This window comes from Scatophagus argus, chromosome 15 (assembly GCF_020382885.2).
Source record: "Scatophagus argus isolate fScaArg1 chromosome 15, fScaArg1.pri, whole genome shotgun sequence".
Classification (NCBI taxonomy): Eukaryota; Metazoa; Chordata; class Actinopteri; family Scatophagidae; genus Scatophagus; species Scatophagus argus.
Genome location: NC_058507.1, coordinates 7,376,454 through 7,398,720, shown reverse-complemented (window position 1 = coordinate 7,398,720; position 22,267 = coordinate 7,376,454). Strand labels below are relative to the sequence as shown.

General features: G+C 42.5%; 2 protein-coding genes across 2 annotated transcripts in view; both read left to right on the top strand.

Annotated features, from left to right (window-relative positions):
* Positions 1-17,699, top strand: part of spred1 (sprouty related EVH1 domain containing 1) — a 32,807-nt gene extending 15,108 nt beyond the window's left edge. Inside the window, exons 3-6 of the mRNA XM_046413887.1 lie at positions 2,712-2,880; positions 6,447-6,493; positions 12,055-12,210; positions 12,408-17,699. Of these exons, the coding sequence (XP_046269843.1) occupies positions 2,712-2,880; positions 6,447-6,493; positions 12,055-12,210; positions 12,408-13,106 (1,071 nt within the window). The 3' untranslated portion in view covers positions 13,107-17,699. The remainder of the gene's footprint in view (positions 1-2,711; positions 2,881-6,446; positions 6,494-12,054; positions 12,211-12,407) is intronic.
* An 848-nt stretch (positions 17,700-18,547) lies between these two features.
* On the top strand, positions 18,548-21,207 carry fam98b (family with sequence similarity 98 member B). The gene is made up of 8 exons (XM_046413437.1): positions 18,548-18,772; positions 18,977-19,125; positions 19,244-19,372; positions 19,479-19,654; positions 20,067-20,147; positions 20,245-20,361; positions 20,615-20,782; positions 20,878-21,207. Exons 1-8 carry the CDS (start codon positions 18,639-18,641, stop codon positions 21,205-21,207), a joined length of 1,284 nt encoding a protein of 427 aa, XP_046269393.1. The 5' UTR covers positions 18,548-18,638.
* Positions 21,208-22,267: the final 1,060 nt, after the last annotated feature.

Below are 22,267 nucleotides of genomic sequence, written 5' to 3'. Positions count from 1 at the left end.
CCTGTCACCACCAGAGTCTACCCCCAGCCACCACAACAAACACCCAGCCATATGTAGGTCTGTCGGGATGCCACCCAGTGACACGTTGCTGGCGTCAACCACAGTGCAGCCCACAGTCTGAGGGTATCAGAAGAGGAGAGGCAGGGCGATGAGTACATGAAAACAACAGCAACAGACAAAACCACGTAAGAATATGTTAGCCAGAGTCAGAAATCACAAAACACAGGGCAATATCCATAGTTATTACCACAGTGTTGTCTAAAACAGTAATGTCAGTATTTTGATTTCAGAGGTAAATGAAAGACCATAATTATGTTGAAAGAGTGATGCTGAAAACAGAAAAAAGAGGCCTCGAGAAGAGCTTCTGAATGTTTGAAAGTTTGTTTGGTCTTGGGTCGTTGTGTCTAAAACACAGATAAGGAAAATGCATTTCGATGTTGTAGATGTATTTCTTTATTTTAAAGCATGATGACGCCCCCTTTTCCCTGATAGGAATCTGAACAAGACAGAGGGGAAACAGATCAGAGATGCAGTTATTTTGAAATCCCAAATGTGTAATTTTGGCTGGCAGAAATGAGGTGATTGGGGTGCATAAGATATGAGATGAATAAGGGAAAGAGATGTGTCTAGTCAAAGAGCAGGAAACAGAGGTGGAGCCAGATAGACGTGAGACGGAAGAGGTGGAGGGGATCTGTCTATAAGCGCAGTGATGCGGCGCAGAGTGTACTGGTGATGACTCAGCTGACTCTCCATATAGCTACCAATCACGCCCCCCCTTTTTCTCTCTTTTTTTCTCTCTCACTCTCTGTTTCTCTCTGACCCTGTGACTTTCTTAAAAACTACAGTTAATTGGTTAGTGATTTTTTTTTTCTTCCACAGTGGGTCTTGGATTAAGTCAAATCTTGTCTCAGTTCCTGTTGTTTATAGTCTGTGACACCTTCTGATTGATTTGGCTGAATTTGGTTTAGTTTTAGGTTTACTGTTAAACGGGTTAAGGGCTGTCTCGATACAGTTGTTTTTCCTGCTTTTAACATTGTCATGTGATCATTTATTTGCTACTAAAATAGTTTTATTAGCTGTGAGTCGGGGTGAGGAAGAAAATGTGTAAAAATGTCTTTAAAAGACATCTTAATGTAATTACGATTCTGATGGCAAAGGCTGCGTTTATGGATTGTAGCCCGATTTCTCCCTCTTGGTTCCGTCCATGCATATAAACATAGTCTCTGTGTTCCCCCATTTCTGCTCTCACACTGTCTCTTCACTGCTGTCTTCACATCTCACCTCCATCTGCCTCCTCCAACATCTCCAGCCTCCATTCCATTTCCGTCTCTTTATTTTTTCTTTCTGTGACAGTGGCTCCTCCTCCTCTCTTTTCACTGTGCACAGTGTGGAATGTGGTGTTAAGTATCATTCTTCTATGCAACTGTGATACTTCCTTCTCTGTCAGCCTCGCTGTGTGCTCACCTTACCTGCTGCGGCTCCATTCAGTCTCGCCTCCACGATAAGCTCCACCCCACCCCCCACCGAAATCCACCCAGCACCTTCCTTGCCCCCCCCCCACACACACATACATATCCATCCATCCCTCTCATCCACTGGCTCTGAGTAAACACGCAGGCTCAACCTTTGCCCCTTTTCTTGGAGGAGCAGGTTTTCAGTAGTGACATGAGGGCAGACATGGGGAGACACATCTTCATGCAGACAAATGAAGTTACAGTATTCTTGCAGCCAAGTGTAAAAAGCAGCTTACACTTGGACGTTCAGAATGAAATGTAGACCTATGTGCACTGTACCTGACACACGCATCACATATCATCAACTTCTCACACGGCTGCCCGTATCGGCCTTTTAAATTGTGCATGTTAACTGTTATCCGGATTGACGGCAAACCAAGCTGTCTGCTTTCAGATGTCAGTTACTGGTTTGTGACCGCCATTCTCCGATGAGACATTTGCACTGTGAAGATGTACAGTGCAGCACTTGGGTCATTGAGCTTTTCATCACACTGGCTTCGGTGCTCACGTATTCCCTCACGCTGATCGCCATGTGCACGCTCACACATTCACACCCCATTAAGTTGCCTTTTGTGCGCATCTGTTTAAAAAAAACAACAAAAAAAACCCTGTAATGGCAAAAAAGAGACTGTAATGGCCATCTCTCATTTCAGTTAATCTGCCTAGAGGAAGGCCAGGAGGTGGCCACTAGTCCTGATTAATAATAGGCTTTGGAAACACAGTCTCTCTCTGCCACACACTTGCGCTACTTGGTTCCAAAACACACTCGGCCTCCCCTTCTTCTGCTACCACCAGTGTTTTCCAATTTTATCATCATCTGTAATGAAAACCCCACTATTTAAAATTTGTTTTACAAATTATTCAGAGAATTATGTGAAATTATTGGGCTTAGGATGATTTTCCATTTTCTGTTTTAGAAACTTTGAGCTTTTGTAGTTCCAGATGCAGGCCTCTACTCTCAACCTCGTTCTGTCTATTTCCTTCCTCTTGTGGCTGTGGGCTCATTGAATGTATTGAATGTGACGCATTAGTAAGATGAAGGATTTGCATGTGTGTTACCCAGTGAGTTTTTTCATCAAACCTTTAAATGCTGTTCCTGTCTGCATACTAAAAACTTTAATTTGACAGAATGCAACTAGTGTGGCAGAATGCCAATATGTTTTATTTCATTCTTAAACTTTGTATTTGTGTTGCCAGGTGGTGCTGGAGTGCGTCTTACAAAAGGACGTGGTATACAACAAGGTCACCCCCATTTTTCATCACTGGAGGATCAACGACAAGAAGTTTGGACTCACTTTCCAGAGCCCCGCTGATGCCCGTGCCTTTGATCGGGGTATACGTCGGGCCATTGAGGACATCAGCCAAGGTGTGTGTGTGTGTTGGGAAATAGTTAATGGTGCCTACATAAGTTACATCTTAAGCCAGACTTGTTTGGAATAACTTATGAGACACTGTGCTGTACTATAATTTTTGCCAATCTATACATGTGAACACGGCATGCCTTGTATGAACATGGCGTGCATTCTGTTAGTGGGTGTAGGCTGCCTGTATTCCTGCCTATTTGTCACTGCCTCTGTAATGGCTGACCTAGCATCTGTTCTAGGAGAGATGCATAGCGTTGATTAGCATTGATGACTTCCCACACTGCTACCTGCTTGCTCAACCAAGCGTTGCCCCTCCTGTGTTATCTTATCAGCGCCAGCTGCCCAGATAAACTCTCTGCTTCCTGTAGAGACTGGCAGGGCAACTCTGTGGCCAGACAGTGGGTGATGTCAAACAGGGGAGGGAGGGTTGGTAAGAAACAAGGGGGGGGGGCAGGAGTTAGGACAAAGGGTGGGAACCTGAAGAAAGCTAGGCAGCTAGTAAAGCTAGGCAGAACTGCAGTCAGGAGAAACTTAACTAGACTGATTAAATTTGAAGACTGTCTGAAAGGGTATGGTTTGATCTGTCTGTGTTCATTCATACAGTTTTTTTTAAGCTAAACTAGAACTGGAAGCGTGAAGTCTCTGAGTTTAGTTAGTAGCTTTGGGTCCTGATAAGCATTATTTTTCAGTACAGTGCCAGAGGTTGCAAAGTCATCCAATTAGCAGGAGAATTGCCAGCTCAGCAAACTGTCACCCAGCCCCGTGTTACACAAGAGGCTGACTGGCTGGTTGGCTGGCTGACGAGCTGTAATCTCCTTTACTCTCTAGACCTGGGAACCCTGGGGAGCATAGAGGAGGGTACAGTAGAACGTATCGTAAAAGGCTTATCACTGCTAGGCGTCAGACGCTTCGTGCCCACAAGCATTTATCTGAGATTTGCACTTCCTGGGCACAAGTCCACACAAAGTCTAGGTGAAAGGTAAAACATGGGCAACAGCTGTAGGTCTGCCTTTGCAAATTGTTTTGCTTGTTATCTTTCTTTCAGCATCAGATACGAAACAATGAATCGTGGGTTGCCACAGACATATTACTGCATTAATAGGATAACAACGTCAAATCAGTCATCAGAGGTTTTTTAAGTAGTTTTTTTTTTTCTTTGAAAAACAACAAAAAACTGGCATCAAATAATGACAGTAATGGCAAGTCATTGAAGTTGGTTTACAAAAAATAAAACAAGAAAAGGAAAACAGAGAAATGGGGAAAAAAAAGAGAAAATATAAAATCAGTTAAAACATACCTATGCACGCAAAACTAAATAAATAGATGCAAAGTGGTGGTTAAAGTTGTAGACATTGAAGATGCATAACAACCAGAGAATGTAAGTCTAACTGGCGATAATTCATACATTACATACATACATTCATACATACATTCATTATTATCGTAGGTGAAAGGATATAAAGAATGGTTTAGGCAGTTCAAGGAGCAGTGGGCAACTGGATGTTCTCTCTAATGTAACCATCGTTTTTAAACTAATATGCCCAAATTGTCCTCCTAGCCCCTCAAATGTAGATTTTTGCTGATTCTTAGTCCTCTATGGTAGCAAACTGAGTATTTTTGGATCGTTTGAACATGTCTCTCATGTTCTGGGAAGCTGTGTATTCAAGTATTTTCAAGACTTTACATAATATTCACGGTCCAGATTGGTGTAATGTGATGCTTTGAGAAGAAGGTTGAACATCCCTGATAGTCGGAGTTGACTGAACACATCCACCTCACCTTACCTCTGTCACCCAGATGCTGCACAGTTTCTGTCTACGAGTACACACATCAGCTCTTTTCTGTGAATGTCAGCTGTAACAGTTGTTGATGAGTCTCCCTCTCTCCCCCTCTCTCTCTCTCTCTCTCCCTCCCCTCCCTCTTTTTTTTCTCTCTATCTCTCTCTGTTGGCATCTTCAATATTCTGCCAGTGTGTTGTGTTGTGTAATGCCTCTCTTCAGCTCAGGCAGGCAGGCAGGTTCTTCTGTATTCCTGTTGCATCGTTCTGCTGCTGGTCTGCTTTGTGTGTGTGTTGGGGGGGGTGCAGAACAGGCGGTATGAGAGAGAGAGAGAGAATATGTTTTGCTCGTGTACGTGTGTGTTTCAGTCTTGCGGTCCTCTGTTGCCATGGCAACGACAGGCACATGGCTCAGGCAGCTTTGCGGCCCAGCACTGCCAGCGTCGTGCTGCAGGAAGCCTCTTTCTCTCTGTAGTGGAGAAATGCACATACACACACAGCCACCTTTCTCCATGTGATTCAGACAGACAGGCAGACTGATGGACTGACTGGGCCTCACACAAGCCCAGTGAATTCTTCTGGCCTCCCTGTGGTAGAGACGGCACTGCTGTGTGTTGCTGTACTCCCTCTCTGAATGCAGACAGGCTGACTGATGCTTCGGTTCTTCAAACAAGGCCTCAGTGATCCCAATTAAGTGAACCTAAGTTTTAAAAAGAACCTATTGATGCCCCAGGTACAAACAATTTCCCCTTCATCCCAGTGGAAATTGTTTAATCCCTGTTTTGTTCTGAAAATTGCCAAGCCCATCGCCCCAACCACAACCACTGTTTTATTAAGTTTCTTTAACAGTGTTTTCTTTCACCATTAATATTCTGGCTGCTGCTGCTTGGAAATCAAGTGAAAGGTTTGCATTCATGAGATTTGCGCAATTCTAGTCTGAATATCCACACCTGTTAAGTAATAATTATAGTGAACGGGCCTTTATTTTAATCTTAATTGTGAAGCCGGAAGTGCACAGGTATACACACATCATACCAACCTATTCCAGCATGTTTCACCAACTAATCATGCTTAAACTGAATATTAGATTATTCCCATAAAATGTTTTTTAGCAGTTGAGTTGCTGTTAGAACACAGATTTAGTTCCCAGACAATAGTACTACAGTATTACCGATATAAAAATGTTATCTATTAAACAGTGTTGCTCTGAATGGAAAAAAATGGCACCCTGCTTTTGTAGAAAAGGGACTTAAATAAAACAGTACTTTGTGTTGAAATATCAGCAACATTAATGTCCTTACTCAGGTTACACCATCCACAGTTTGATTCTCAGTGGTAATGAAAAGCTGTAACATGGTCAGCCCGATACGTGAAACATAAGCTCTGACCCCAGCATTAGCAGATGAGGTGTTTTGGATGCAGAAATGGCACATGGCAAGGTCGGCGTTACATTATTCTAGACATGCATATTTCATTAACTTCTGTGTGCCCCACTGACACAAAGCAGCTTTCATTTCCCCGTCAGGCTGCAAGAAAGCAGAAGTCTTGCCCTGTTCAGGCCTCACAAGAATCAGCGATGTAAATGTTGGCACAAACATGCTTTGTAGGGGAGATGTCATAATTGGAAGTGAAGTGGTTTTGATGCACACAATTTTGTTGCATATATTCTTAGAAATGTGGCTAAGATTTGAATATGGTACAAGGAAGTAGACAACTCTTGCAGAGTATATGAAATTATCAAGTCAGGTTTCTAATCTTTTCCCCGTCGGGTTTCTTTCTTCTCTCTTTCAGGTTGTCGGTCATGTGGGGAAGGAGATTCTCCAGAGGATGGAATACCGGTAAGTGAGATTAAAGCAGAGAGGTTTTGGCTAAGAGAAAATGTGTGCTGTCTGGGTGCTGATGAGTATATGTTACTTTTCTTGACATAAGTGTGGTTTTTACTGAGTGTGTGGCCCAAATTTAATTAGGCTTAAAGCAGTTTTTCTACAGAGTAAAACAGATTCACAAAAAACTTAATATTGAGGATGATGATTCATTTTTAATTATCTTTCTGTCATGGTGTAGGAAATGGATGATTATAATGTTAAAGAAATAGTTCACCCAAAAAAAATTCTGAAAATTCAGTCATTATCTACTCACCCCCAGGCTGATGGAAGGTCTGGTGAAGTTTCTTAGTTCACATTTCTCACACCCCATCTGAAAGCAGATGCACATGCTGCTCTTCACTCGACTTTCCCTCAGCATTGGGGTGAGTAATTAATGACGGAAATGTCAGTTTTGGGTGAAGTGTCCCTTTAAGGCACACCTCGCACAGGTTTAATTGAGTTACATTCATCACTCAGGTTATAGGAGTCAGGTTATAGCGAGAGCCCTGATGTGTCCCACCCAGGTGTTGACACCTGCCCTTGTTTTTAACTGTTGTTCCTGGAGATTTACAGGGGCTCAGCTAGTGCCAGTGAGACCCTGAGGTGAATCTGGGTGTTGGCTAGCGAATGTACTAGAGCAAGCTTAGCTGTCTCTATCGGCCGGTTGCTGTCACTCGTGTTACACTTGATGCCGATGTAATAACTAATGCCTCAGGAGCTGGTTGCTCAAAGGCAGCTTGGTGCAAATGCTCAACGATTACACTGGTCTCTAAAGTGAATGTGTTTCTTTGTGAGCTTGGCCTCTTTTTGTTGACATGTGGAGAGCTGTTGAGGTGCGTTATGTGAATAATTGTACATGTTTGCTCTGTTCCTGGCATGTGGTACTCTATTGATTGCTGACATGTGTGGTTTAGAATGCAGTTTTCTCTTCAGCAGAGAAAGGCAGCGGGTATATTGGTCAATTCAACACACCCATGTTGATTTGTTTTAGTTATCATGCCTGTTAAGGGAACGTCAGTCACCTGTTCTACTTGTGATAGCAAAGTAGGTGAAAAGACACCTTTGTGGGAGGAAGGGCAGAACTGCCCGTTCTTGTAATGCACACCTAGACAGACAAGAAATGCAGAAACCGTTCAATACATACAGCAGGCCTGCAATAGGTGCTGCTTTTGTGAAATTTGTAAATAATTGCTGTTGACACTGTCAGTGAGGTGTTGATTCAACTCAGGCATTTTTACACTGTAATTTGTGGTGTACACAATACAAATGAATTGAGTCAGCATGCCAATAACTAAAATAGTTTCAATAAGTATTAATTGCACAGTTGTATGCCCTTCCATTGTGTTTCTACTTTTGTTCTGACTCAGTGAAAATGTCCCACCAGATCTTAATCTTTGACATCTCACGATGACTAGTTTTCGCTGGAAGTTCATTGCCTTTGACCTGCCCTAGTGTCCTACATCCTACATGTTGAGAACTACAGGAGCAGTGAAGGAGGGAGAGCTGTGTTCCTGTTCCTGTTCCTGTGGCGAAGTTCCTCTTTAAGGAATCAGCCAGAACATACAGGAAATCCAATGGCACCACTGTTGCTAGGCAGCGGGGGGAGGTGGGTGTGTGGGGAGGGTGTGTGTGTGTGAGAAGCAGTAGGGGGGTAGAAGGGGGGTGTTCATAAGGTTCAGTGAGTGAGCCACCGAGGGTGTCACCATGGTGATTTGGCATCCGAATGTTGCGGTTGGAGACCTGGGCTACAAAGAAAGAGAAGTGAACCAGTGGCAAGTGCTGCAGCCAGAGAAACTAGCAAATACCACAGCACAACAAGTTGTGATATTAGCTATGTTGCTTTATACACCATTATAAAGTCACCCTACTTACTGTACAGATGATATATTCTGTGTTCTGGCCTTTAGTTTTTTCTTGACCTTCTAGACACCAGTGTCTCGATAGCATAGGAGGTTACCATCAATCCTCGTTTAGCTCCTTGAATAGTTTCAGACATCTCTTACAAAAATCTCTTTGTCTTTACTGGAATTCATGATGGCCTTGCATTGCTATCAGCGTTGAACTTGTACGTGCGTGCGTGCGTGTGTCACTGTACATATTTCCACCCACTTCCTGCCCACTGAGACTCAACGCCCCCTTGTATGCCCTTCACAAACTTACCACGTTCTTCCTCTCACTCAGAAAGTTGCAACACGCACTATGTGCACATGTGGACACGCACACATATTTTACCCGTATTAAAAAAAAATAAAAATGAAAACACCCTCAGCTGTGATGACCCACTGCCAGGAAATACGCCGTGCCACATCAGTCCTTCTGCTAGCACAAAGTGAAGTGTGTTTTTGTTTTGTTTTTTTTAATGCCACAGGAAAACATCCGTTACTAATTTAGCTCTGGCAGGAAGTTTTCTCTTATCAGTTTAGTACACTTAGGTTTTGTTGGCCGGTTGACTTTTACAGCCTCGGTCATAGATCAGAGACTTTCAGACTGGTATGGTATGTCTCAGTGGTGCACCATAAAGCGACTTTGAGCCAGGAGGAAGATTGGTTCAAAATAATACGCTGACTGTTTATTGGCTATTTTTTTTACAATAGCAGGATAAGAATATTAATGCCTCCCACATATGTGTGAAGCTATGTCCTGCAGCCAGTTAGCTTAGCTTAGCATAAAGACTGGAATTGGAAGGAAACACAGCTTGGCTCTTTCCAAAGGTAACAAAATCTGACTATAGCACCTCTGAAGCAGACTAATTAAGGTTGGCTGTGGCTCAGTAGGTAAAAAGCCGGTTGTTCACTGATTGGAAGGTTTGTGATCTCCAGCCCTGGCTACAAGTTGAAATGCCGTTGGGCAAGAGACTGAACTCCAAATTGTTCCTGATTGCTGTTCCATTGCAACATTCCTTTGGACAGGAAGTGCTGTGTCGCTCTTGATGAACAGGTCAGCACCTTGTACATCAACCTCAGCCATCAGTGTGTGAATGGGTGAATGTAACATGTTGTTCCTAACACGTTACATCACTTTCTTTTAATTTGTACAATAAGAAAAAATAACACGTGGTATTATTGCAGGTAGGTAGGTAAATTAAACCTAAAAGATTTAAAATGTTGATTGATGAGCTTTAGATGTGCTGGTGGATGAGTTTATTACCGTAGAACAGATCCAGGCTAGCTGTTTACAGTTTCTTTGCTAAGCTAATCAGCTGCTGGCTATAGCTTCACGTTCATCCAACAGACATAAGAAAAGCGCAAATCTTCTTATCTAACACCCAGCAGCAAAACTAATAAACGTATCACTGAAAATGTTGAACTTTTCTGAAATCAATGGGTGTAGCCTGGAATTTGGCTGTACTTCTCAGGTTTTTTTTTAAGTTAACAAGACACAGACATGAACAGACAGACAGAAAATGATCAGTGTTTGTGATCAACCATTTGAGCGTGCACATCATCCTCTTTGTCTAATGCTGGGATTCAAGCGTGTTCTCTATAGTTTCAGTATGTGGGCCAACCCCAGCCTTCCATGTCCTGACCCCCTGTGCCTTTCAGGGTGGAAGTACATGGATCCCTGATGTTAGTGCACCACCACCATCCCTCGTCTCCCCTTTTCTCCTTTTTCTCCCTCACCCAGCCATATCCCTAGGGTCAGCTCAGCTCCAGATTGGCCCCCACGCATGCCTTTGAATGGTGGGGCTTAGGCAAACGCTTTAAAAGGAAGCCCAAGTCTGTTTCCCATTTCACCCCCCAGCCCTCCTCCACCCCACCCCTCACTCCTTTCTTTCTTTTTCTCACATACACACACAGCTGTCATCTGGCTTTTTAAGTTCTCTACTGCATTTCTCCAGCTGGAGCTGGTTTATGACATTCCCTCGGCAGACTCTTTGGCCTCTCGTTCTCTTTCTCCCTTTCTCTCTCTCTCTCTCTCTCTCTCTCTTACACACACACAGACACACACACAGACACACACACAAATACAACACAGTCACTTTTTCCTGTTCTGTTCTTTCTCTTCTCTCCCTTAACTGTCTCCTGTTCCTTGCATTCCCCTACTGATGCTCTGGATGTGTGTTACACCACTTGGTATGTTGGGAGGCAAAGAAGGAGCAAAGTCTGTCTCTCTTTCTGACACACACACGCACACACACTCACACACATACACCATGTGTTTGCAGTCTGGGGGGGGGGGGGGGGCAAGCAGAGGGGAGAGAGAGGGAAAAAAGGAGAGAACGAGAGGGAAAAAAAGAAGTCAAAGGAAGCATCTCTTAGCAACCACAGGACAGTAATTACTGTAGCAGCAGCTGGGAGCAAACCAGATTTCCGCTGTGCGTTAAAGCGCTGGCGTGGGCTACTTTACACACGGCACTGACTAACCAGAGCCAGCAGCCTCCTCCACACGCAGAGCAGAGAGAGAGAGAGAGGGTGGGAGAAGGAGAGGAGAAGAGGACTAACCCTGCCTTGATGAGGTCGGGGTGCATGTGGGGAAAAGAGGGACATCTAGCCAGAGTGTGTGTACAAGGCTCCAACATGGTCAGGTTGAATTTGTATTTGTGAAGATGCCTTGGAGCATGTCCATCTTTGTGTATTTCTGAGTGGAGACACATATAAACTTGAAGACATCTATTTAGCAGTTTTATTTGAATGATTTTCAGACATCTTATTGATGAAGACAGTATTGAGAAAGAAGGTACAATTGTAATTTCACCTTTTGAATTTAATCAACTCCCAATTTTGCTTATCTTTATATAATTTTGTGATGTTTGGTGGTCGAGCAGACTGGAAGTTATGCAGATGGTTGTGCTGAAACAATGCTGGACATGAAAGATCATCACACTGCTCTTGATGTAGTAACTGACTATCCTCCCCCATCTCTTATCACCTCTGCACACATGAATCATGGATAGCCACCACTTTTGATTTTTGTTGCCATGAGTACTGAAGTATTGGGCTGTATCTATTGGATTCATAAGTATGTGTATAAATATATTTTTGCTGTGTTTATATCTGGAAAATGTGTTTGATGTTGACTGTGGCATTCACAGCGATGTTATTTATAGACATCTCATTCTGATTGATGTCAGCACTGAGCGTTTGTCTTGTAATTATGAGGCTGTTGGGCGCGAGGTGGAAGGAATGCTCACACACTTTCCAGCGTTTCTCTCTCTTTTTATTTTTGCATGTTTCAAGTGCCTCTTTTTTTAGGCCCGTGTTTGTAGATTTTGCATCAGTTAAAATGTTTGTGGGAACACATGCAAGACTGATGGGAACTCTGAGTTCTTAACAGAAGGGGCCTTGAGTCATCACCACACAGCACAGTCATTTGGCCAAGCGTGGGTGCAGGGTGCCCCCTGGTGGTTACAAGTAGAACACGCACACACAGCCCACACACCCTGAGTCAAAACAGTTGTGGTCATGAATACTGAATTGATTGACCACCAGTGCTTTTGACAGTGTAATGCTAAGCTATAATGTGAGAATGATGTATGTTAAGGGCTACAGTTTATGCCTGTTTTCTAATTTGAATTTTTGTTTGTATCTCTCCAGGTGTGTGATGAGCCTCCCTCTATCTGTACGCCAATGAAAGAGCCCTTCTCTCCCCTCAACAACGTTGTCTCCACCGAGCCATTCAGGGGCTGCTATGTCCGCCCCCAACCGTTCGACGAATTCCCCTCAAACAACCGCCGCTACGTGCCCCCACAGGTATGTCTCTCCCCCATTCCACCAATCGCATATCCAAAGTTCCTCAAAAATTATATTAGATTGTTAGGAGTGCAAGATTGAAGCTTGTGAGACTAAAAAAATCTTTCCATTTTAATTTAAATGTCTTTTATTTGGATTTTACAACAAAGTATTGTATTCTTATTGAGTAATCAAAAGAATATCCGCTCTTTTTGAAGGTCTCCTTCAAGTCGACTCGTCATGTCAGTTTTCACATGGACGATGAGGAGATTGTTCGCATCAACCCACGCAAAGATGTGTTCATCCGAGGCTATGAGGACTACCGCCACCCTGTCATGTGGAAACAGGAGCCTGACCGTGAGGACCTGGACTTCCCCCCTGCCTTCCATAAACTGGACAGTAAGAAGTGCGAGTACTTCTACCCCGATGGCCCCGGTGGAGACTCCCACTCTGGCCCAGGTATGGGCATTGGACCAAGTATGGGGCTGGGACTTGGCAAGGACACAGCCGTCAAGACTCAACCCTCACCCCTGCTGAAGTCCAAGAAGTCCCGGCGGCGGCGAGAGGATGGCGAGCGTTCGCGCTGCATCTACTGTCGGGAGATGTTCAACCACGAAGACAACTGGCGGGGGCAGTGTCAAGACGCCCCCGACCCGATCAAGCAGTGCATCTACAAAGTCAGCTGCATGCTGTGCGCTGAGAGCATGCTATACCACTGCATGTCCGACTCCGAGGGTGACTTCTCAGACCCCTGCTCATGTGACACATCTGACGAGCAGTTCTGTCTGCGCTGGCTGGCCCTGGTGGCGCTCTCCTTCATCGCGCCCTGCATGTGCTGCTACCTGCCTCTGCGCGCCTGCCACCACTGTGGCGAGGCCTGCCGCTGCTGTGGGGGCAAGCACAAGGCCGCAGGGTGACCCGAAAACGGACTCTGGGACACCCTCAAAGCTAGCTAACACAGGAAGTGGATAAAAGCGGAAAATTAAAAGCCGGCATCCTTTTTTCATTCCCTCTCAGACGGGGTGATATGTTGTTGATCCCCAGCTCTGAGGGCTTTTGGAGATTTCAGTTTGTGTTTGTCGCCGACAAGCAGCAGTGGAGGACAAACCATATGCTTTGTGGGGGCTCTGAGCTTGATGCTACGTTCAAGAGCTTAACCTGAGGAGAAGAGGAGGAGGAGGTGTCGAGATTAATAGACTTGGAGATGTTACTAAACACACCTGTACACACACAAACACACCTCTCTCTCTCTCTCTCTCTCTCTCTCTCTCTCTCCTCTCTCTCTCTCTCTCTCTCTCTCTCTCTCTCTCTCTATCTCTCTCACACACACACACAGTCACACTCATGCATTGACAAAGTCAGGCCACAAATGTCAGAACTCTACTACAAGTAATGTGTAACTTTATGAAGGAAAATGGTGTTTTGTACAGAGAGCGACAACTTGATGACAAAAAAGAAAACACAACTATTCTGCGTTCAGAAAAAATACTTGCTATTTGAGTATGCTAAAAGGGATATGTTCTTGCTTTTTGTGAATTTGCAGTTGGGTAACAGTTGCCTTTCCTTCATGGTTTAAGCATTTGCTGACAATGTAATTACTAGACAGAGAAAAGTGCACTAGAAATGGTATTTTCCCCCCTCGAGTGAAGGTAACCCGAATTCTTGTGGTACATTAACCACCATATTTAATGTAATTTTAACATTTGAGAGATGTGGCTGTGGTGGATGTGTGCCCAATTCCTTGTTTTCCTTTCCATTGAATGTTGAAAAAAAAAAAAAAAAATCCCAAAATTACAGATTGTTTTTGAAGACAGTTTGAGTTTGGTATAGTTTTTGACATTCAGTTGGAAGATGCTAAATTGAAATTACTTTTTTGAGGTGATTTAGACCGATTGATTGCATTCCAAAATAAAGGGATTGATCCTTTGATTAGAAGGGAAAATGGTAACAACTTTACCATATTGAGTTCCCCAGCATAGTTTTTTCCACATCATGAAAATAGCATTAGGACCTCTTGAACCATTGAAATTGAAACCAATGCATGACAATTTCATTCACTTCAGTGAATTTCAGTTTTAGTCCAGTTATTTACTGCTGTAGTGAAATTGTTTGGTGTTTTTGTTTCTTCATTGTTATTTTCCTGCTCATTTTCTAATTATTTTTGAAGCAAAGGCTGAAATGTTGCTCAACCAGCAAGTTTTGTTTTGGTGAGTAAAGGGGTGACGGTGCCCCTTGGTTAAATGACGAGGCACTTAAATTAGGCTATTCTTTCAATTGAGAATCCCTCTGAATTTTTTTTTTTTAACTTAATTTAGACACGTAATTTAACATCCAATCTGTCATGGGGGAAAACCCTCCGGAAAGCACTGCTCTCCAAGCTTTGGTTGCAGCACCCTCTCCAAATTTTCATGTTTGTCTTTTGAAATATCGGTTTTCTTTTTGTCTAATTTATCCCCTCATATTCTGTGTGAACGTAGTAATGGATTGTTCCTCAAACAGTCCTCCTCAGAAGTTAAAATCCGCTCCTTCTGTATGTCTTCATTTAACAGGCCCTGAATGAATGAATGAATGCATTGTTTCAGGAATGCTGAGTATCTTAGCTATCAAAAAAAAACAAAAAAAAAGAAAACATACAGATCTTATGTATATATGTGAATGTGTGTGTGTGAGCGTGCATAGGTCTTCATATGCACTGTTGATTTGATGTCATGTAAAGTCACCACTGACGACGTAATTACTTAAGGCTTTGACTCATAACAGCACAAACCAGCATCCTGTTTCCTGAAGGAAAATGATGGCGGGGCTGTTAAAGGAGTCGTTTCACATTAGGGAATTTCGCTTATTTGCTTTCTCTCTGAATGTTAGATAGGAGAGCGATGCCACTGTCATATCTGTATTCAGCATGAAGCTAGAGCTTGCAGCTGTTTAGCTCAACTTAGTTTATCTTATATGGATGAGAGAGGATACAACTAGCATTTTATCTTAATTTGTTTGAGTCATACAAAAACAAAGATTAAAAATGTTTTAATGGTTTTACTGGTGGGGGGGTAAAGTATGAGACCATTTTTTTGGATGGGATTTGAGTCCTTTCTTCATCATGAGGTTTGCCATGCAAAAACTCTGCGAAGGAACTGTGCATGGCCAAGAAATGGTCCCACAGAGTATGGCGAGCTGTTTCCCCATTTCCAGTACTAATGCGAAGCTAAGTTGACCAGCTGCTGGCTCTAGCTTCATAGTTAACAGCAGGTTATGAGGATGGTATCAGTCTTCTCATCTAACCCAAATAAGCATAATTTCAAAAATGTCAACATACTCCTTTAAGATCCTTTTAGGTAACAGAAGCTAGACAGACTTTACGCCAGAGTCTAGTTGTGTTTGAGCCCCATTTCATGCCCAAAAGATCAGACTCCCAACAATAACAACAATTCAGTTTGGATATCTAACTGCAATAACTGAAATTATCCCCAGCTCTAAGGCATTGGCATGTTTGAAATTAGTCATCAGTATTTAACAGTACAAAACCCACGTGCTGTTGTTAACAGATATGCATCTCTTCTCACCTCCTGTCACTCCTGGTCAAACACGACGTCGTGGCACCTCGGTCTTGACAGGAGAGACGATTCATTTTCCTGGCTCCTCCCCGACCGATGCTCCCTTTTACTTTCTATGCAAACTTTGTAACGTGGGAAACACATTGACCTCTCTGCAGGCTGAGTCAGTGACGGGACGGGACACTTTAACGCTATTATAGGTAGACGACCAACCCCTGGTACCAAACTCCAAACACCTGTAAATACTTAACACTATATTTAAGTTCTGATAATAATCCCAGCTTTTTATTGTCTTTGAAATTTTAAAGATAGAGCTGTATTTATCGTTGCTGTCAACATATACTGTAGCTTCAATTGACAGCATTATGTACATAGGTCACCTTTTAGTATTATTTCACATTGAAAAGTAGAGGGCGTTTGTGATGGAAATGACTATTGAGCTTCTAATAGAGTTTCTCTCTAGTTTTGTACGGTAGAAGGAAGGATAGTGCTAACACGGTACAGAAGTGGCAGTCCACTTGTTTCAAAAGTTTGATATATATATGTATATGTGTGTGTGTGTGTATATATATGTATGTATATATATATATACATACATATATATATACACATCATACATGTAAAGCTGCTAGATACAATCACTAATTTTATCGTGTTGACAGAAAAATCAGCTATGAACGACTGTTAAACCCTAATTCTCCAACAGCATATAACCACGACGCTGAGTTTTGAACTGTTCGACTGCTCTGTGTGATGAAGTGGACACTTGTACATGTGTGTGGGTGCGTGAGTGTTGCTATGTACATGCGTTTTTGTGTGGGTGTGTATATACGTGTTGGGTGCTGTATGTACGAGTTGGCGTGCGGGGTTGGTGTGTAACCAAATGTTTGGTTGGTTGTCATATTCTCCCATTGTAATTGGATTGCCCTGCATTTATTGCAGGCTGAACCAAGGTTTGATGAACCTGATTAAAACTTGCTGGCTGAGAGGCAAAATGTAGGACGTGCATTTATACAAAGTGTAGAGAATGCTGAAATAACACTTCTCATTCTGCATTAACCAGCACAGTGCAACTTCCTGTCATGTACTGTATTATATATGCAACATGTGTCTGTCTGCTTTAATATATATATTTTTTTGACCTGCATTATATAAGACTTCAGTTTTAACCACTTTGCTGCTAGTCTTTTATCCTCTTTCAATCTTGGAAATTGTGCATATCTTTGGGAATGCATACAAGTGTACATTCTTGACATTGTGTAGATTTAAAAGAAAAAAGAAAAGCTATATAAATCTGTTTCTCTTCAGTGTATTGTTTTAAAAAAGGTTACTTTTTCACAGCAGTTGAGTGGTTATGTTTCAATTCTCCGATGCTTTCGTGCACTGATGATACTATATGTAAGCTTTTTTTCATCTTACAGCGCTTGATGTAACATTTATGTGATTAGTTCTAAATAGTGGAAGACATTTGTGTTTTGAAACTTGCAGTATAAATGGTACTACTCTTAACTATTCTGTAAACACTGCCTGTTTTCTTTCTTTTTCTTTCTTTCACTCTCTCTTTGTGCATTTTTCTTTCCTGTGCATTCTTTTGTTTTTCTCGAAGTTTCTTAGTGCCATCGGCTTTCACATCCTGACAACCTCAAAAAAGTGCCTCACGTCCATCCTAGTTTCCATTTTATAATTTAACATCTCTCGTTCTGGTTCTATTGGTTTCTTCACGTCTAGGTATTTCTTCTCACGGTTCGAGAATACCAAGTATATGATGTAAAATTTATAGTCCCAATAACTCATGTCATAGTTGTATTTTCTTTATACAGATGTAGCTCGTTACTTTTCATAAATATATAATGTAAATATGCATACATATGTTTGTAACTGTTTTTATGTTACATCATACACTTGTAATTTGACATATCAAATAACATTATCATAATAAAATGGTGAGTTTTAATCTTTTGCTGTGCAGGCTTCGTTGTGTTTCTTTTCATCAGTCTTTATGCAGGTGTGCAGACAAAACATAACTGAGTTGTATTGTGAAAACAAACAAGTCTGCCTCTTAAAGTATAAAAAGTAAAAGTACTCGTGCCGAGGAATGGTCCCTGTCAGTGTTTTACTATCACATATGATGTTTTTGTATAATTATTACTGCTACATTTAGGTGCATGTTGCATTTTACTGATGTAGATGTTTAAGGTGGAGATAATTTAAATACCTCATATCAAATTGGGTAATTTAATCCACAGCAATGCATTATATTCTATAAGATCATCCCTTGTTTGCAGCATTGCTGTCCTGTGAGTATCATGTTAAATAGTGATTTTTAGTTAACCTTGAATGAAACTTCAAACAAGCATTTCCAACAACTGAACTGGGAAGAAGTAACTAAGTGTGTTTACTCAAGTACTTGATTGATATAATTTTGAGATCTATTTTATACATTTCCATTATGTCTGACGTTATGCTGTTATTCCAACACATATACCTGATAACTATTAGTTTGTCGATTGATATTTTACATTTAACGAGATTGAATCCTAAAATAGCTTACAGTGATGCTGGGTAAAAAAAAATCTTAAAATGTCAACGTCTTCAGGGCATAAAGATTATAGAGTTTTCATATCTTATACATAAGTGCAGAATAAATGCTTTTAACATGGATGTATTTTTAACTTAATGAATACTTGTACATTTAAAACTTAAGCACATTTAGATTGCAGTTTTTTACTGTGCTATATCCACTTCTGTAGGGCACAGCCTATGTAATTTACACAGTTTAATACAGGAGCGGAACCATTGCAGCGGAACCATAGTTTGAACGTCGAAGGTTTCACTTCGGCTCACATACGTGATCGGAACAGCAGGGAGACATGATGCATGAAATCCCAGCGAAAATGAATGAGTACAGAAAGGGTTTATGTTGACATTGTTGTACCCAAGACGACGTCATGTGTTAAGCAGACAAACACACGTAAAAAGCCAACGGATTCAGCCATGGATTGTGACATTTTGGACTCGTTAGAGCAACTCGGGTAAGCTAATTTACTGTTAGCATCGTGCCGAAGCTGGTTAGCGTGTGGCTTCACGGTCACCCGTTATGTTTATCCGTGCGTTTACAAACAGATGAGTAGCTGCGACTGCTAGTTGTGAAGTGGCTAGTTGTGACAATACCTCTTTTTGTAACAAAAAGTGTTTTATGCTAATTTGACTCCTCTCACGACGTTAACGGACCTTAGCTATGACGGCCCTCTGCTGGAGGAGAAGGCGCTGCTCACAGCAGCAGAGGGAGGCCTGTCCTCTCCTGAGTATGTGGACCTGTGCAGGTGGCTGGCATCCAGGTTAAAGTCCCTGTGTGATCTGGAGGAGAGCATCACTTCTGGTCCAGGTGAGCTACATCCATTATGTCTTGTATTTGTGTATGCAGTAAATCTTTGCTCAAAACTGTCACTTGTGGCTCATCTTTCCCCCGCTTTAAACATTGTGTCCTCGCTGCCCTCCTCTAGACGACATAGACAGCCTTCAGGTGGAGATGAGTGGTTTGCTGAAGGAGCTGCACTGTCCTTACAAAGAAGTCGTCTCTGGGATTCTCAAGGGCAGTGCCCTAAATACAAAAGATCATCTCAAGTTTGTCTGTATGTAATCAGTCGTGCTCCTTATTTCCAGTCATTGTGTGTACGAACTCGCCGTGTGGTCAACCCCAAAAACTCATGCTGTTTAACTTTTGTGTCTCTTCTCAAGTGTTTCTAAGCTCTGAGCTCCAGGCAGCTCAGATTGTGAGGAGCAGACGAGTTGTGGGTCACCAGCAAGAAGAGAATCCAGTTTGTCAAGAGCTCTCGGCAATCTGCCAAACGCTGAACCTGCCAGAACCCCAAGGACAGGATGCAGCAGGCGTTTTCTCTCAAGTCCAAGACAAGGTGGGACTAATGTGCATTTATATCTGGTTGTTTCTGTCCTGCCAGGTGACAATAGAGGATAAAAACATGTAACATGCTTCACTTAGTTTTTTCCTTTACATTTATAGCTCAAGCCTCATTAAAAGTGTGAGTCGTAGCTGTTTGGTCTGAACCTTGTAGTGTGGCAGTATTGTTTGAAGCGACAGGCTGTCGTCCTCTTGCTCTTCACTTCCTGTCAGGATTCATGCTGATTATAAAAATTTAGTAGCAGTGTTTTGTGCATTAAGTGGCTTCAATAAGCTGTTAACTGGCAGTTTCATTGTTTCACTTAGAGAGTATACTGATGAACTAAAAGAATATATAACATATAGAATTTGTATCTTGTACATATATTTCCCCCTTCATTTGTATTGTGCATATGCCTTCATTGTAGGTTGATAAGATAATTGAAGATCTTCCACATGGTTGCCTTGGAAAACCAGTGCTAAAGGAATCTCTACGCAGTGAACAATGGGTACGTAGATATGACATGAACCACCTTATATGAATTTCTGTATGTTAATCTGTATATTCGCTGTGTATTTGAATTTAACCCTTTTTTTTCTCTGCAGGAGAAGTTGCACAACATAAACCTGGTCCTGTCCTCAGAGTACGAATGCCGGCGAAGGATGTTGATCAAACGACTGGACGTCACAGTTCAGTCGTTTGGGTGGTCAGAGCGGGCAAAGGCACGTTCGTATAATAACTCATTAAACTGTTTTGACCTTTCAGCCATGACAGGGAATCTAAACGTATGAGAGAGACGTTGATTCTGTGTTAGATTAAAAGTAAAACATGCATTTACAAAATGACAGTTTGCATAAGTATTACTGATGCTCACTTTTGATTAGATTAGTGCACCGCCACGTTTTATCTGTGCATGTTTCCAGAAACAGAATCCTACTTTCATATTTTATCATATGTGTGTCTGCGCTTTGTTAGGTCAAGGTGGACAGCATGGCGAGAGCCTACCAGCCCAAGAGACACTCTCTGAGGCCGCAGTCCACGGTGGACATGGCCGAGCTGCTGGCTGCCAGAGAAGACATCTGCAACCTGGTGAAGACCAGCAGCGGCTCCAGCAGGGAGAAGACGGCCTGTGCTGTCAACAAGGTAGGGAAGAACTTTTCTCTTTCCTGAATAAACGCCATTCATTTGATGATTTCTTCTGCCACAGTCACGTCTCTTGTCTTCTGCCGCCCTCACAGATCCTGATGGGAAGAGTCCCGGACAGAGGAGGACGTCCCTCGGAGATACAAGCTCCACCTCCTGAGATGCCCCCCTGGCAAAAAAGACAAGATGGCGGAGGTGGTGGTGGAGGCTGGGGAGGCCGTGGCGGTGGAAGAGGAGGGGGAGGTGGTGGAGGTTGGAGAGGAGGCGGATGGAGTCAAGGAGGTCACGGTGGACGTGGAAATTATGGAGGACATGGAGGCTACGGAGGACGCAGTGGACAAGGCAACTATGGTGGAAATGGTGGACACGGAAGCTATGGAGGATATAGTGGACACGGAGGAAAGAGAGGACGATACCAGTATTAATTTTTCTGATATCCTCTTGTGTTCCATTTTCTCTGGAGGAACAGCTGAGTGTAAAATCTTCCTCCTTTAGATCAGCGGTTCCCAACCGGTGTGCCGCGACACATGGGTGAGCCGTGGCAGTTGTTGGTTGTGCGGGGGGGCAGGGACATTCGGCTTCACCCAGTCGCTCTGGGTGAACGCCGTGCAGTTGCGGGCGGAGCGGCCGACTGATCCTAACATTTTTGCCCGACAGCACGCCGCAATCTTTCTGAAGTTAGAGATGTGCCGCGGCTCAAAAAAGGTTGGGAAACGCTGCTTTAGATGATCTGTAATTCTCGTTTTTTACTTTTATCAGATTATGATGTGTTTTTTAAGTCAAAAACCCAACATTACTTTACCATCAATACCAAGTGATTTCACGTGGGCACTGGGTCACAGTTTTATAACTGTGTCCCAAAATCCATACATAATTCTAAGGAGGTATGGAGTATGCATTGTGCTCACACTGTAAACGTGACAAAATGAAATCTACTTAAAACACCTTGACAAACATCTCAGAAAATCAGAAAATTTCCATTAAAATTTTAACTATTGAAGTTTAACTGCAATAAAAGTGGTCTGTCGTGTGGAACTGGGCCACAGATGCATATTCAGGTACCAGAGGGAAAATGAACACTGAGTGGACTCTTCTGTGCTGTAAAGGACATTGACACTACAAGAGTTTTCATCAGCATGAATTAGGAGTTCTTTAAGCTAAATATTTTCTCTTTTAAACTAATGTAACAGAACTGTTTAAGGGGTTTATGGGCAATGTGGAGAATATTTAAAATGCTCGCTAAGCTTCACAGACTGAATTGCAGCAAGTCGTCATTCAGTGGATAAAGACAAAGTCGGTGTGCACCCTGGTGACTGACACCACTGCTGCCTGTTAGAGAACAAGCTGAGGACACTGTTAGAGGACTGAACTAGAACACAAGAGAAGGACAAGAGACTTTGAATTTTTTTTTTTTTTTTTTTTTTAACTTTCAGCCTAAAAAACCATAATCCCTCACTTCATTTTCTTGAATTTTCCTCACCAGCT

Coding starts and splice junctions, on each gene's coding strand:
- fam98b (XM_046413437.1), top strand. CDS start 18,639: ATGAGTACAGAAAGGGTTTATGTTGACATTGTTGTACCCAAGACGACG. Junction 18,773..18,976: donor GACTCGTTAGAGCAACTCGG/GTAAGCTAATTT, acceptor AACGGACCTTAG/CTATGACGGCCCTCTGCTGG. Junction 19,655..20,066: donor TCTCTCAAGTCCAAGACAAG/GTGGGACTAATG, acceptor CCTTCATTGTAG/GTTGATAAGATAATTGAAGA.